This window comes from Grammomys surdaster, unplaced genomic scaffold, assembly GCF_004785775.1.
Source record: "Grammomys surdaster isolate TR1022 unplaced genomic scaffold, NIH_TR_1.0 98, whole genome shotgun sequence".
Taxonomy (NCBI): domain Eukaryota; kingdom Metazoa; phylum Chordata; class Mammalia; order Rodentia; family Muridae; genus Grammomys; species Grammomys surdaster.
Window position 1 is genome coordinate 575,665 of NW_021604577.1, and position 17,353 is coordinate 593,017.

A 17,353-nucleotide genomic window follows, 5' to 3' on the forward strand; every position below is an offset into this window, starting at 1 on the left:
GATAAAGTCATAGTCTAAGTCAGAGCCCAGGGTGGTTGTTTGTTTGTTTGTTTGTTTGTTTGTTTGTTTGTTTCAAGCCCTTTCCTGTTTGATTCTGGTGGTTCATTTGTCACCATATGGAGGCCACAATATATTCCATTCGTAATGTCTTATATTTTCAGGAAATTTGCCTTAACAACAAAGATTCCCGATACAAAAGGCTGCCACAAATGCTGCATAGGTGAGTAAATGCCTTCTCAAACTAGATGGTTGGAACTTTTAATATCTTTCAAATTACTTGGGGAATCTCATAGTATAAATAAGAGGAGAAGTCAGTATGGGAGGTTGGCCAGCTGTGGATTGCATCATCCACACAAACCCCAGACTACTGCAAATTCAGCAACTGCTGGGAGGACTCCAGGAGTCACTGACAGGTGTGATACCCACGGTCGTGATTACAGGATAGAGCACAGCTGTGTGAGGAAGAGCAGGAGGCAGAGCGCAGGGCTGCCAGGCATGGTGCTGCTGCAGTATAACATCACTATTGTGTGATATGGTTGATGCAGTTACTGGGTGAAAGACCAATATGAATTGTTGTAGACTGGAGTCAAAGATGGTCCGGAAAGATGGATTGATACATGTATTGATTCTCATCACATTCTGCTGGAGTTTCCTCATGCCAGCAACTGTCTTCATTAAAAAAATAAATAAGTCACAAGCTGAGTGAAATAGTGCACATCTTGTAATCCCAGCACTCGAGCGGCAGAGGCAGGGGCCTCTCTGTGTGTTCCAGTCGAGTTCCAGACCAGCCAGAGCTACACAGTGAGACCCTGTATAGAAAGAAAAGTCACTTGGCTTTTAGGTGAATGTCATTGAACTGTTACTTTACCTAAGCTAATTATATTTTCTCACCAAAAGAAATTCAGTAATGTATATGTGGCTAGGATTTTTCTTTTTTCTTTCTTTTCAGTTAGAAACCCTTACACAGGACATAAATACCTCTGCGGAGCTTTGCAGTCTGGGATTGTTCTGCTTCAGTGGTATGAACCCATGCAGAAATTCATGTTGATAAAGGTACATATGGCTTTACATTTTCCTTGTTGAGAAAGCACTGTGCATAACTACAGTCGGCTAAAGCTGTAATTACTACTATTAGGGACAGCTCCTTGACAGTAAGTAGGAAGTGTGTGTGTGATGTTTTATGTTCTTAGTAATATCTTCTCTGTAACTCGCTGTTACTTAATAAGCTTCTGGAATCATCACAGCCACAGATATTAATGTGGCCAGTCCTCTTAAGTTTATCTGACCAGCACTTTTACTCATTATCACAGAGAAGCGAGCTTTTATAGAACAAGGCAGGGTAAGGACCAGCCTTTCAGCTGACTTCATACAACCCAGTTTGAACCGGAGATTTCCACATTTCTCTTGTTTGTCTGTTGCAGCATTTTGATTTTCCTTTACCAAGTCCACTGAATGTTTTTGAAATGCTAGTGATACCAGAGCAGGAGTACCCCATGGTATGTGTGGCTATCAGCAAAGGCACAGAGTCAAACCAAGTAGTTCAGTTTGAGACAATCAACTTGAATTCTGCATCTTCCTGGTTTACAGAAATTGGTGCAGGTGAGTGGTTTTCACTTTATGTTATGTTCATGCTTTTACCTGTATCAAAGACAGAAGCTTAAGTTCAACTATTGTGGGCTTCTAATAAAAATGTAAGCATAGGGACTGGAGATATGGCTCTGATTAAGAGCACTGGCTGCTCTTTCAGAGGACCCAGGTTTAGTTCCCAGCACCCACATGGCAGCTCATGACTATCAGTAGCAGCTATTGCAGGGGATCCAACACTCTCATTCAGACAAATGCAGGCAAAACATCAATGAATATAAAACACAAATAAATTATTTGAAAATAAAAATAATGTAAGCATAATTTTCTAAGTAAAAAACTATATACATTTCTAAATAATAATAAATTATCTACATATAATTTGTGATCTCCATTTACCCAAGGGCCTTTTTTTCCTTTTCTTTCTTTTTCTTTTTTTCTTTTTTCTGTTCGTTTGTTTATTTATAGGTGATACACATACCTGTGGAAGTCAGTTCTCTCCTTCCACTGTGTGAGTTCTAGGAATTGAACTCAGGTTGTCAGGTTTGACAGCAAGAATCTCATTGCCCTCTTGCCCAAGGAAATTATAAATAAATTAATTTTACTGTAGAAGTTTTAAATAGTCTTGATATTTAAAAATCTGAGCTGTTGACAGGCTGGAGAACTAACACCATGGTTAAGAGCTGGCTGCTCCTTTAGAGGACCCAGGTTCAATTCCCAGCATCCACAAAGTGGCTCACAGCCATCTGTAGTTCCAGAGGGTCTGATGCCCTCTTCTGGCCTCTGTGGGCACCAAGCAACACATGTGATACACAGGTACATATATAGGCAAACATTCATACACATAAACAAAATAGCTTTTTAAATTTCAAGTCTGAATTGTTACCAGTTTGTCTTTGGGCTTACTAAATAAATAATTATGTTTTATAATATATTCTTAATTTATTTGATTACCATCTCTCATTGAAAACATTCCCTTTTGTCCCTAGCCTGTTCTGTCTTTTCTCTCCACCTTTACCCTCAGTGGATGGCTCTGCAGACATGGATAGAAGCTTCTGAAATGGGAGCTTTTCCATTGGAATATGCATTGTTCTTTTTATGATTGGCTGGTTAATGTAAGAGTTTATCACTCGTGTCTCAGTGAAAACTCTGGTAGGACGGGGAAGTTTTTCTCACAGTTTAAGTTTGGAAAAAGCAGGCAAGAATACATTTTCCAAATGAGAACAGTACCCAGTTCCACTAACCAATAGGGCCATGCACATCAGTGCTGTCGAGAGATACCGTCTCATGCCTGTCCAAACAGCTGTCACCAAAGAGATGGAACAGTAGCAGAGGATGCAGAGGAGCTGCTCAAGGGATGCAGTCACACAGCCTTTATGGAAAACAGTTCGGGGCTTTTCAGAAGGCTGCTGTATAACCCAGCAGTGTCTCTTCTGGATGTGTACTCTGTTCCAGAGAAAATCAGTATACTGGAAAAAGGTCTGCACACACATATTCATTCTAACATTCTCCACAATAACCAAGATAGGGAAACGAATCACCTTAGATTGATGTCAGCAGATGGATAGGTAAAGGAAACATCGTGCCTCTACACTGTGGTGTATTACTCAACCATTAAATCATGTGAACCTGTGCTGGGTGTGATGGCACATGCCTGTCCTCTCTGTACTCACGAGGTCAAGATAGGGGGACAGTTAGCCAGGCCACCCTGGGCCCCATACAGAGACTTCACTACCGGGGAAGAATACGAATGAAGCTAACTTGACTGTGGGTAACATGTTAAATGAAGTGTTCATCGAAGGACAGATGCTGTGTGTCCTCACCCGAAGATACTGAAAGCAATGATCCTTTCAAGCCAAATAAGGTTAGGTTCCTCAGGAAGCCTGCATGGTTGAGAGTCCGGGGCTGTGTTTGGGCAGGTAAAATGATTTCTGATATTCTATAGCCACACAGCATAGCTGGTTAACAACAGTTAAATCTCTGTTTCAAAAGTGCTACCAGTGAGGACTTTGCAGAATTAATTTTTGAAATCTATGGAATACATGAGCTGAGAGGGAATCCTCCTTTTCCTGTTTGTTGTGCTGTGTTGTTTTGTCATCTGTTGGCCCTGATTCATTAGGCCACTTTTAAACAGAAGTCAAACAAACTTTACTTGGGGCATTTTTATCACAGACCGCTGTTACAGTCTTCACTCCATTCTGAGGAACTGTGTTACAAGGATTGCACTGATGCTTCTTGACTTTAATAACTTACATTAAATATCCTGACTGGGAAAGCTAACACTGATTCCATATTGATGTCACTTTTAGAGTAAGACTAGCATGTAGCTCACTTGTAGTGTCTGTGACTAACATGCGCAAGGACTGTGTTTGATCCCACACATTATAATGAAAACTCCGTGTAACCCGGAGATGTCCTAGTTTCATAACATGATTTTGTAGTGTAGCCATGTTGTGGTTACCTAAAAAGTAACACTACCACCATAGTCAGTTTCAAACAACAAGCCTGATGTATGAAAATGGCTCACAAATTTACTGAAAATTTAACAAGCTTGCATGCCCTCAACTGTGAATTCCTGCTTTGTGGACCAAGCTGTAACTCCCAGTAAGGGAAAGGGAGGAAGCCACTTGCAGCTGTTTTCCCCTCCCCCTTCTTGGTGGTCTTACTGGTGTCTGCAGTTTGGGTATGTGCCTCTGTGAAGTTCCTGTCACCAGAGTAAGCAGCCGAAATACAAATGATTCTTGGTTAGGCAAGTACCACAACAAGTGGCTATGGATCAGTTTATTAAAAACCGTGATTGGGCCAGGGATGATGGTGGTGCATGCCTTTAACTTAAGTATTCTGGAGTCAAGAGTGGGCAGTGCTGCATAGTGAAAGCCTGTCTCAAAAAGAATTGAAAGTAACAACAACAAAAACCCAAATGATTTTTATCCCATAGTCCAGCATTGCGATTGTTACATAGTTAACCCATAGCAATTCACACCCTCTTTCTTCAGGATGGTGTGTGGAAGGTTATACTTCTTTATGCTAGAAATTTATTGAGTCCTCTTTTGAATCTCAGAATTTGAGTTGGTTTTTGAGATTTTATTATGGTCTAGTGCCTCAGGTGTCATATTATATCCACCTTTATTATTGTCCCAGCTAAAATAAAAACAGTCCAATAAGTACTTCTTGAGCAACCCAGGCCTCTGAGGTTATCACCAGCTCGCCCTTGCACGTGGGCGATGCGCCCTTTCAGCCCAGCTTTCATCCTCGTTAGGCTTTGTTTTTATAAGTAATCGCTGATCCAACCCAGCTATGCTCGTTGTTGAACCAAGAGCCTGTAGCTGGCAAAGCTGTAGCCTTGAAGTGAGCTGTTCTGGGAGTCCTTCCTTTGCAGATTCCAACTTATTACTGCATGATCCTTGACTCCCAAGGTAGCCCTCAATATGGTCACTTCTTGGTATTTGTTGAGTGAGTGAACAAACATAGATTAGCTGAGAAAAACTGCATCTGGTGTGCTGCCTGGAAGATGCTTCATTGGTTGTCTTGACAAGTCTGCCTGCCATTCTGCTCAGTGGTATGGCTGTAAGGGACCACGTGCCTGCTGGCATGGTATGGTTAAGGGGAAACTTTTTATCACAGATATGAGAGAGGAAATAGAGGCATCTGGGAGAGTTTGTTGCAGAGAGAGAAAGAAATAGACTGACTATGCCAGCAGACTAGGCATGGCCAGGCTGTCTGCAGGAGAGGGGAGATAAGCAGCGGGTAGAAGATAGAGAAAGCCTAGTGAGAAGGCCACCAAGAGTAGCAGGGTTAGGAGGAGATTGAGGAGCTGCAGGGAGGGAAGCCCTGGAGCTGGAGAAGTTTAGGGGAGGAGGGGAGAAGGTCTGGGATGCCAGCATGGACTCTGAAGGTTGTAACAGGACTTGTGGTACTGAGGGGTTCTGGAAGTCAGCACTAGCTTTAATATGCTCATGAGCACCACAGGTAGCCGTATGTCCCTTTTGCCAAAGGTAAGGGAAATAACTCCTTTTGGTAGATGAGAACTGGTTTCACAAGTTCCTGAGGAATGCTGGCTTCTATCTAACTGCCAGAAATCCACCTGTATGTATACAGGTTGAGCTCATTTCTGGATATTTGGACTGCCTTTGGGGTTTGGGAAAGTGGAGTTTCCTTTAGACTTGACAGATTCCATCTCTTGTGAGTGCAGAACAAAATCTAACCATTGTGCGCATGTATCTTCCTTTCCTTCCTTCCACATACCTGCCCTTATCACCATCATGATGGCCCACCTTCCTAGAACAAAAGTAGTAATTAAAGCAGTACTGCGTTTTTAGCTCAGGTATCTGTGTCAGAGCTGAGCTGACATTTGTTCTTCTAAACTGAGGTGTGTACTTTCATGACAAGATACAGTTTTCACCATATTTCAAAGTGTAAATCACAGCGAGATTCAGACTGCTGGTTTTCTAAGCCCTGCTTTACTGAAGTATGTTGTTAACTGTAACCTTTCCCCACTTAGGCAGCCAACAGCTGGATTCCATTCATGTGACGCAGTTGGAGAGAGATACTGTTTTGGTGTGTTTAGACAGTGAGTATTATTTTGAAGTTTATTTTGAGTGTACTACTTGATAAAGCAACCCCTTTAGTGAAATTAAACTGTTATTCAACCCTTCCTCTTTAAGTGACCTGGCTGCATTGACTGAGCAGCTAAATCCACCACAGCAAGAGGCTGAGCTGCTGTCCCTAGGTGCTGTCCTTTCATTTTACACTTGGCCCACATGGAGACATTAGCACCGTCAGCCTCTTGGGGAATCTCTTTATAAACTGTCCCTTCTCACTGTAATTATGAGAGTAGGTTACATTAAACTGTGATCACAGAGTCACTTAACATGAACTTCTGGAGGCTTGTCAGGTCTAAAGCACTCAGGCCTCTGACACTTGCACATGCTACATGATCTGTCATGCAGGAGACGTGTTATTAATGTGAGCATGTTGCATTGTAAGCAGGAAAGGCAGGAAAGAATAGCTTAGCAGGCGTGTTTCTTGGATTCTGCAGAGGAGGCACCCTGGTCCTTAAAACCCATCTTCTTTTTCTGCAGTAAGTGTTATAGACTGTACCTAGTCTTGGGATTGTATATGGAACATGTCTATACAGCTTGCTTTTGGTGGCTGAACTACCTGTAAGATCATCTAATAACACAGCTGAGTAACCCAAAGCCTGTGGGGCTTCGCTCCTTGCCATCCCTTGGTGAGGGACTTGACTCTAAATACCTGTCAGGTAGGAGTGTTATGAAGTTATCTATAAGGAAACTGTATCTTTTTTTTTAATCTTAATAGATACAAAGTGTGTTATTAGCATAACACATAAGCATGACAAGAATCCTGGAGGGCTAAGGCCTTCCTGCTAAATCCTGCACGTCTGTGAATCATCAAAGGAGACCTCATTCTCATTTTTCATCTCTGTGTCATATATTGTAGCGGTCTTAAGAACACATTGGTTAACAAGACTCCCTGCTTCCTGATGAAACCAATTTCTGTTTTTAAAGACATAGTTTTGAAAACTATGTTCCCTGCTCTGTGATTTCTAAGTTAGTTTTGGTAGAAAGCAGTGGAGACGGGCTTGTAATCTCAGACTGTGGGAGTGGACAGATGAAAATTGAAGTGGTTTTTGTTTTGTTTTTTTTTTTAAGTCTCCTTGAACTTATGGGAAGAAGTCAGAAAGCAGGGGGAAAGAGACCACATTGTCCCCATCCCAGACCTTACTACCCTTGGGGAGAACTGGCCCACATGCCCTGACACACTGGGCTCCTATGGCCAGTCAGGAACTGCTGCAAGTGCTACTTGATAAATACAGTGGGATCTATGAGGGAAAAATCACAACTTATTGCTAAATATTTAAACATCAAAGTAACCACTTTTAAAAAATGAGTATATCCAGTATATGCTCTGTAATTTTAAAAATTGCGAAGGCCCACCTATTGAAAAAGGGCACTATAACTGTGTCTTTTAAGACATATTCATGGTGATTCATTACTATGCATTCCCAAACCAAGAAAAATCTTTAAACTTTATTAAGAATATTATTTGATACCTATATAAAACACATTATATTTATTTTAAGAAATTTTTGTCTCCAGTCTTGACTTTTTTTTTTATTTCTTTTAAGAATTTGTAAAAATTGTAAATCTACAAGGAAAGCTGAAGTCCAGTAAGAAGCTGGCATCTGAGCTCAGTTTTGACTTCCGAATTGAGTCTGTAGGTAAGTCCTCTCCTGTTGCTGACCTTGGATAACTGGTGGCTTTGGTCATGCTCTCCCTGAGATGCATAAAGTAGCAGCTGGCTCATAGCTCTGCACCAAAACACTGTCATTGCACCAATTAGTTCGTGTGACGAGTGCTTTCTAAGTTTTCAACGAATTTCATTTTGATTTTTTTATTAGTTTCATACATGTAATTCACATTGATCATGGTACCCTCCCTGGGTATTGGTTTTTTAAATATGCTGAATATTCCCAGCGTTGTACCAAGTGAATTACACTTTTTCCAACTCTTTCCAAGTCGTGCAGGTGCTAGTGTCAAGTGACCATTGTGTCAAGCACACTGTAATTCTTTAGCACTAGAATCTAGTTTCTCTGTGTTGTTGGCTGCTGTTTTAGATCTGTTTCTATATAGATAGTAAGTTTGGGGCTGAAGTGATGCTTTCAAGGATAAGAGCACTACATAGCCACATGTGGCTGCTCAGGACTGTCTGAAACCTAATTCCCTATTCTGGCCTCCAAGGACACACATGTGATACACAGACATGCATGCAGACAAAGAACCCATACACATAACTAAAATGTACACCTCTGGACTGGAGGACGACTCAGCACTTAGAAGCACTTGTTGCTCTTGCAGAGGACCTGAGTTCAATTCTCTGTGTTCATATTATAGCTCACAACCATCCAAAACACCAGTTCCTGAGGGTCTAACAGGTACACATGTGGTACACATTCATGAATGTGTAGGCAAAACATTCACACACATTCTAGGCAGTGGTGGCACACACCTTTTTTAATTTCAGCACTAGGGAGGCAGAGGCAGGTGGATTTCTGAGTTTGAAGCCACCCTGGTCTACAGAGTGAGTTCCAGGACAGCCTGAGCTACACAGAAAAACCCTGCCTCCAAAAACCAAAGCAAACAAAAAACAATAGCAACAAAAAATTTTCAAACATAAAATAAATCTTTTTTAAAAATTATAAAGAAATAGTAAGTTTCCCTGAGGCTGTAGAAAGGAATTTGTTGTTTTGGATTGCTTCCTTGTTAGTATTTTACTTTATATTGCTCATTAATTTTATGATTTTTTTTTAAAGCATTATAGGGTTGGGTGTGGTGGTACAGGCTTTTAAACCCCAGCACTTAGCCAGCAGAGGTAATTGGTTCCCTGTGAGTTCAAGGTTTCAGGCCAGACTGGTCTACAGAGCAAGTTCCAAGCCAGACTACTAGTGACTACTACTAGCCAGTTTCAAACGACAATGGAATTTCTAGTTTTATCTCTTTTGCTGGTATGTCAGCATTTTCCCCAGGAGAATAGAAATTGTGAGAAAAATATGATAGATCCAAATATTTATTATACTATAAAAGAAATATATATAATAGTTACCTATATATGTCTTTTTAAAGTGTTTCTGACTAGTTAAAAAACTTTATGGATTTTTTTTGTTGTTGTTGTTGTGGGGGGTTTGTTCTGGTTTTGTTTTTGTTTTTTTATTCTAACCTGAGCTCATATTAAACTAGAATTTTCTTGTAGCACTGTGGGTAAGGGGCACAGGCCATAGCTTGCTCAGTGGTAGTACATGAGGACTCTGGGCACTATCCTAACACCAAAAATGAATAAAATATGTTGTGCTCTTGTGTAATAGATGATAAAAAAAATACCTTGCTTGTGATTTAAATTTAACTCGCTGAAGCAGAAAACCTAAGCTGTCTGTAGAGTCAGAGAGAAGGGATTTTGGAAGCTTGTTTCTTCCTTACCTGTTGTACACTGCATACTGCATGTCAGGCTCTAGGACATAATGTCCTCAGGGATGTGTCGTAGATCCTTGGGCCTCTTAGCTGAGATGTACTGATGTCACATGTGCCCCATTATCTGGAGAACTTTTATTGTTGCACAGAAGTCTCCTCCTAGATGGCCATCACCTCATTTCAGTAAACCTTAAAATGGTGACAGGGATCCTCTCAAAGACCCTTGAAATCATGTCTCGAAAACAAGACAAGTAACAGGATTCCTCATTTGTCACATCTAGTAAAACATGTGATCTGTTATCGTCAACTACTTCTGTCTCTATTAGTCTGAGTTACGTCCCGGACATTCTTGCGCTAACCACATCCTTGTTATTCTGATGAGATGCATGGATTCCACACTTGTCTGGCACACACAAACCCTCAATTTGCTCCCTAGCACAAGGAAAAAGAAAAGTAATTTTGAATCTTTTCCACCATTATATGTATTTATGTTTGTGGTTTTCTAATTATAGTTACAAAAATAATCAATAAAATACTAAGATGACTGAGGTCATAATATTCAATGTGATTAAATTTTGGGTTATAAAGTGGGTGTGTTTTTAAAATTAATTTTATAAGAAAATATGAACATAAAAGTTTGATAGCTACTTGAATAACTTCTAAATCCAAACACCCACTGCATGTTTTTACTGTTTTAATCAGTTAAAACAGAAGATATAGCATAAGGAAGAGAAGTCAGTGGCCAGTACTCAGCCTGTCAGAAGTCAGCCCATGTTGGAGGAATGTCTGCAACATACGTCTTTGAAGGCTGCGTAACTGTCTCAGTAAATTACTTGAGTTTAAACACTCCTTAGTCACAAAAATGTTGAGCAGTAATGGTCTAGACAGTGGAATTTTGCCCCAAGCACTTGAAAAGCCTTACATTATCATTTGTTAAAAAGTTAGGGAGGCGCCAGAAAGATGGCTCAGTGTGCAGAACACAGGCTGCAACCAGAGTTTGCCAGCGTCCAGCTTTCAGACCTGTAACTCCAGTTCCAGGGGACCCCTTCCCTCTTGTCTCTTTAGACACCTGCATGCACACATATCACACACACAAACATATACACAATTAAAAGGAAAGTAAATCTTTTCTTTAAAAAAAAAGCAAAAAAAAACAAAACAACAACAAAAAACAAACCAGTACAGGACCTCTGTTGTCTTCCATTACATGTCCCCTCGTCTTTCTCAGTGTGCCTTCAAGACAGCGTGTTGGCTTTCTGGAAACACGGGATGCAGGGTAAAAGCTTCAAATCAGATGAGGTAAGTTTGTGCAGATTACCTCTCTTGATTCCTACCCCAGATTTTTAATGGTGAAACGTTTGTATTTTTTTCATTTCCTCTCTGCGTCACGTGGCTTTGCTTAGTGCCTTTGATGCCGTAGTATGGCAGGATGCACATCTGCGTTCTTTCTTCCTATATGTTCACTTTGATACTTTGGTTTCAAATTCCCAGTAACCACGAGGAACTCCTAAATACTTCCACAACTTTATCCCTTTATTTTATAATTCGCAAGTATAGTTGCTAGCATTGCTGCATTTTTCAAAATTTAGTGGATATTTTTCATAGCCACTGTTGTTATAAATAATATCTAAGACCTGTTCTATTATGTTCCAGGCAGTTTGCAAATATTAGCACATTTAAGGCTCAAAATGATCCAGTGAAGTAGGCACATGACTAGCTAAATGGCAGAGCCTAGATTTGGAAGGTCTACAAGAGTAACTTTCAGTAGAGATGATCAGGGTGCCTTTATGAAGGGGGTGGAGTTGGCTCCCTCCCTGAGGGACAAATCCTACCCTGATGGAAGCATTTCCCAGTTGTCTAATTCTTTTACAACAAAGGCTCATAAATCCATGGAACTGCCTGAAAGTATGTGATCTTCTTGCTTTTGAATTTAGTTTATCTGTACCCTTATTTATATTTAAATAAATATTTATACTACAAGAAAAATAATGTCATGAACCAGCGGTCATTGATGTGCTGGTTTATTTACTGACCCAGGTCACTAAATGTCACCAGGTCCCTATGTTTAATGAAATCTGTAGTCCTGCACACTGCTATGGTGCTAACTGTACTATTGTTGTTTCGTGTTCAAAACAGGCTTTCCCTAGAGTCCATGTGTGTGGCCAGCACACCAGCATGCTAGCTGTCCTCACACTCTGTACTTTGTCATTTCCATTTTTGGGAAACTCAAACCCAGGGTCTCAGGCATGTGAGGAAGGGGCTTTCTGCTAACCCACATGCCCAATTACAAGTTGCTGCCTGCTTGTAACGCATCTCACTTTACTCTCTCACCTCTGTCTTTCTGCTGGTATTCTCATACTTTGACGTACACCTAGTTAAACTTTAACCTCTGCCATAAAGTAACGTTCCACAATAATTAGAGTATTTCAACTTCATACCATGAAAATTAGCACCCTGGAGTATACAGCGCCTAAATTGTTTGCAGATTGACATTCAGTATGTCTTTCCAGATAGACTACAAGTTCCAGTTAACAGACTTTTTACACTAATCATAGCAATCTTAATTTGAGTTCCCCAAGAGCCAGACCAAGATAACAATCCAAGTAGAGGTACTTAATCTAGGAATAGATTCTAGAAAACAAGTGATGTAATAAGACACAAAAATAGAAAGAGGAGGAACATCAAAAGCATATGCACGTAAGTGGACAGCTGTCTGCCTTGCAGCAGGGCTCAGTAGGGAGCGCCAGTGATGCCGACCACACCTTAGAGGCAGCTCTGTGAAGAGAAGAGGGAGGTGGAGTCGTGTGCCCGCTGGCTGTCCGTTTTGGATAGAGGCTGCACCACAGTCCCCACTTTTTGGGAAGTACTTGCGCATAGTGGTTCAGCTCTGGAAGACTGCAGAAAGCAGCAGGTGTCATCTAACGCTGATGACCCCCGGGCACTGGGGAAGAGCAACAGGGTGCCCCCTCGTAACACCTCACTGACATGGAAGGCTTACATGACCTTCTTGTAACTTTTAACCTCTGGCCTTGGGGGGAGGAGGGGCTCCCCAACAATAAAAGAATTCAAATGCATATCACACAGAATTCTTACAGAAAGCAGCTGACCCAGACTATATGTATGCTTTGTAAATACTGGCCCATTTCTACTGATAGGCAGTCAAAAAACAAGCATTGAAATTGATTTGGGGAATCTTTGAAAAATTATTTATTCCCTTTCATTGCTATAACTAAGTGATTGTTAAATTACTGTGTAATTTAATTTCTGTGTAAGCAATACCAGGGCCACAGTGTTACTGACGGTCATTTTCGTCCACAGGTTACCCAGGAAATTTCAGATGAAACAAGAGTTTTCCGCCTGCTGGGATCAGACAGGTTGGTTGTATTGATTTAATTATGTGAAAGTAGCGAAGATCAAACTCTTGACTAAACTGTCAGCCCATTACAATCAAAAGTCTTAGCTTATCAGCTTAGAGAGATGATAGTGTTGAGAGACTGAATAATACGTAGTCTCTTGGGTTGCCAGTCTTTTCAGGGTTAGATGCTTTGAGAGACAGTTACACTCGGCCAAGACAAGATGTGAAGACAGGGAGTGCTCACACCCATTTGACCAGACAAGACTTCTCATCCCTTTATTCCCACTGTGTCTTCCTGCTGTGTTTCTTCCTAATAACTATTACATTAACCATCAGATGTTCTGTGTCATAAAAAGCTCACCTTGTCTGGTGAGCATTCTTACTGTAAGGCGTTAGGCAGTCCCATCCAACATTGCTTAAGTGTTAGATTCGAGAGGAAGGAGCGGGAGACTGGGGGTTTAATGACCCTTTGAAGGAAGGCTATTTGAAGAAAGGAGTTTCTGAAAAATGATGAAGAAGAATGGCAAGCATGAGAGTAAGTACTGTGTCCAGAAGCCAGGAGGCAGCAGGAATTGGAGAGGCAGCCGTGCTGCTGGAAGGACTGGCCAGTGAAGTGTGGGGTCTGGAACTCTGAGGATTCTGATGGTAGAACATGACACCTCATGGCTGATGCTTTTCTCTCCTCTCCTTTGCCCAGACTCTTCTCCTTGCCTAACTGTCCTTTGTAATGTCTCATTATTCTGTCACAGTTTGCTCTAAAATTTCATTTTTGAAATGTGACTTCTTTGGCTCATATTCTTGTTTAGGCATCCCCTTGGTTCTTTCATATATACACATAAGTTTTTGTATTTTGTTTTCTCTTTTTTTTACGTTTTAGTATGTCTGTGTGTACACACATGTAGAGATCAGAGAACAACTTACAAGAACTGGTTCTTCTACCGTGTAGGTCCCAAGAATAGAACTTGGGTAGTTCGGCTCCTCAAAAGCCCCCTTGCCTGCCTATATATTAAATAGTGCTTAACTCTGGGCAGGTAGGTAATTCTATTTTTTCCTTCTACATTTCCACAATGCATAAGGTGTGTTTTTATTGCGTAAAATTCACACACAAAATATATTCAGTATGTGTGAACTGTCTCTTCCATTTACCCTTTAGACTTCCTTCTCTGTGTGAATTAGATCTTATTCTATTCTCTTTTTTAAGATTTATTTATTTTTATTTATATAAGTACACTGTAGCTGTCTTCAGACACACCAGAAGAGAGCGTCAGATCCCATTACAGATGCTTGTGAGCCATCATGTGGTTGCTGGAAATTGAACTCAGGACCTCTGGCAGAGTAGTCAGTGCTCTTAACTGCTGAGCCATCTCTCCAGCCTGATCTTATTCTATTCTTAAACCTCTCCTCCTCACCATTCAAATGCTATGGAGTAGCTCTTGATCTCCTCCCTCCTCCCTTTTTCTTTCAGTCCTCTTGATACTTTCCCTGTCTTTACTCCTGGGAAAAGGGAGAGGCGGGCCAGGCAGCACTCCATTCTTTGTCTTAAACCATTTGTTTTCAAAGACCCTGCGCAGTTCACAGGTCCTCTTAGGATCCTGTGTATTCTCTAGCTCTTCTTCTCTTGGTGTAGGCACCTAAAGCATTTGTCACAGCTGTTGTTGGCATAGCTGAGGAAGCATATTTGAGTTCAGTGGGAGTAAGGTGAGACTGTCCCCAACCATGTCAATACTTTATATAAAACAACTGTTGTTGAGCTGTGCTGGAAGTTATGGAGCACACTAATGATTTTGACTGTGTCTTTGTAAGTGTGGAAGGAGCTGGTACTACTGGCTGTGGTGGACACCATGTGAATACTAAAGCTCTTCCTTGGTTTCTTTTAGGGTTGTTGTTTTGGAAAGTAGGCCAACAGAAAACCCTACAGCACACAGCAATCTCTACATCCTGGCTGGACATGAAAACAGTTACTAAGCAACAGAGATGAATTCCAACTAACAAGAAGATGAATGAATATGTTCCATTGAAAGCAAGAGTGTTTTAAGGGAATTCAGTACAGACTTCAGTGTGACTTGCTTTAATTGTTGTGGGTTTTATATCAAATGAACTGTACATTAGGATAGATTTCAGTATTTTCTGTAGCTGGAAACAGCTAGTCAATCTCTTGCCACTGTGTGGTGGTTATATCAAGTTTGCTTAATAAAAGCTATGAGACAAATAGTCCTCTAGTTCCAAGAAACACAGTCCTTTTAAACAAACAAACAAAAAAAAAACAATGTTTGTAACAAGGTGCCATGGTGTTTTTAAATAACTCATGTGATTATCTTGAGAGGGAGTTTAGTGAGCATTATATCATTTTATACCATATCTTACTCCTTCCTACTGAACATAATTTGATAAGAAGTTATCCAACAAGCCTTTCACTTTGACATTGGCCGTTCTGTATGTTTTTGTAAGATAGAATATTTAATCCTTATTTATTAATCTCTTGCTGGAGTGGTGTAATGTTTCTAACTTTTAGCAAAGGAAGGTTGCAGAGCAGCTGAAATTTTTTATAATGTGTGAAATTTTTGTTTACCTTTATAGAGTAGTGCTTTAGGAGTTACTGGCAGTGTGTTTGGGGGTCCAGCACATGCAGTTTCAATTTAACAAAATATTTTATGACACAGTTTCATGCAGGGTTACCTTAAAGGGAATTTGTTTTCAACTACAGATGGTTGTAAGGGCTCATGCAGAAATACTGATGGTGGACAAAAAGCCTTAGCAGGGATGTGTAATGTCTAGGTGTGACTACTGCATTATTGACAAGCAGTATAACATACCTGTGATTTTGTTTTTTACATTAGGGATAATGCATAAGAAATTAATCTTCATATATATCATGATCCCTAATGTTTGGGAGAAATATATTTAACTGCCCATATTATGTATTTTACGTATATTATGCCAAGGGGGAAACTGCAAAGTAATTACACGTGTAATCTTGGGGTTTTCACATACATAGGTATTCATCATGAGTAGGTTTAAGAGGAAAAAAAAAACACTTTAAGTGAAATTGAAATTTCTGATGGGAGAGTATGGTTAAATGATGTTGTTTTTATATTTTTTAAAAAGCCAGTATACTAAAATCAAAAAAGGATAGGGCTATCTTTTAGTTTGTTTTTCTTTTACAATTCTTAGTATTCAGAATTGATGTGTTCTATTGGTACCAGCTGTCTTAATGCATTTATTAAGAACAGTTAGCATTGAGTTAATGAACAGAGGGCTAATAGTAGCAAACTATAGAAATAGTCTGACCACATACTTGACAGGAAAACAATGTACCTATCTCATTTTTAGCAGTTTTATAAAGAACATGTTATCATCTCCACTTTCCAAGTGAGGAATTAAAAGTTTAACAGAGTTAAGCAACTTACCTGTTACATATTGGTTAGTTCTTGAGCCAGACCAAGAGTCCTTCGACTCTCCTCTTTTCACTATGCAATATACAAGTAATAAAATGTTACGCAAATGAACTATAAAGTATTTGTTCTTTAAAGTGGACATATTGGGGTCGGGGCAGCAAGATGCTCATTGGATAGAGGTTCTTGCCATGCAAACCTGACTGCTACCTAACTTTAGTCCCCAGAACCCACCCATGTCAAGGTGGAGGGAGAAAGAATTGACTCCATAATGTTGTCATCCGCCCCCACATGTGTGTGTCTGCACCTTCCACACACACAGTAGTCAAATAGAATGCACATTGGTTGTTTACAAGGGATGTGTTAAGTAGGTCCTCTCATGAGGAATGCTGTGTGCATTAGGTGGCGGAAGGACAAGCCTCAGACTTCAGAAGTTCAGAAACTGCATCCTCTTTTTCTCAGAACTCCCAGCGGCCACCCAACCACGCTATACAAGGTGGCCACTACAAGTGAAAAGACCTAAGAAGGGTCCTGGTGTCCAAGGCCTCCTGCTAACAAGCTGCATGGCTAGAAAACATTACAGTAAAAATGGAAGCTGTGCTGTACCCAGAGCTTGCAGTCAGCCTTCTGTCCGGTGATGTGGAAATTGAGCAGTCAGTTGAGAGTTACAGACGAGAAGGCAGTGGGGAAGGAGAGCTCTTGAGGAAACAAACTGGAAAAGCACAGGAAGATGACATGGCCATGACTCATGAGCAGACACTGCAAGAACTTTTAGAAAGAATATGAGTTCAAGTTGAAAGTTTAGAATATAAAATTAAGGAATTTCTCAGGAAATAGATTGGCAAGTAATATAAATATAGAAGAATTAAAGTTAGGAAAATTAAAGGGAACAAGGGGATGGTATGATTAGATTTGATTTTTTAAGACATTTTAAAAACAAAAAGGTAATAGCTCAGGAGGCTCAACATCAGAGTTTAAGGGGAAAAAAAAATCAATTGCATAGTTCACCAGGTGTGTTGATGCACACCCATAATCCA

General features: G+C 40.4%; 1 protein-coding gene across 3 annotated transcripts in view; it reads left to right on the forward strand.

Annotated features, from left to right (window-relative positions):
* Map4k5 (mitogen-activated protein kinase kinase kinase kinase 5) overlaps nucleotides 1-16,430 on the forward strand; it is a 95,842-nt gene extending 79,412 nt beyond the window's left edge. For 2 of the 3 annotated variants that reach the window (XM_028782042.1, XM_028782050.1), the window contains 8 exons: nucleotides 162-220; nucleotides 950-1,053; nucleotides 1,422-1,599; nucleotides 6,086-6,154; nucleotides 7,733-7,825; nucleotides 10,798-10,868; nucleotides 12,888-12,943; nucleotides 14,802-16,430. In XM_028782042.1, the coding sequence (XP_028637875.1) occupies nucleotides 162-220; nucleotides 950-1,053; nucleotides 1,422-1,599; nucleotides 6,086-6,154; nucleotides 7,733-7,825; nucleotides 10,798-10,868; nucleotides 12,888-12,943; nucleotides 14,802-14,889 (718 nt within the window). In that variant the 3' untranslated portion in view covers nucleotides 14,890-16,430. The remainder of the gene's footprint in view (nucleotides 1-161; nucleotides 221-949; nucleotides 1,054-1,421; nucleotides 1,600-6,085; nucleotides 6,155-7,732; nucleotides 7,826-10,797; nucleotides 10,869-12,887; nucleotides 12,944-14,801) is intronic. The other variant, XM_028782058.1, reaches the window with a different exon arrangement.
* Nucleotides 16,431-17,353: the final 923 nt, after the last annotated feature.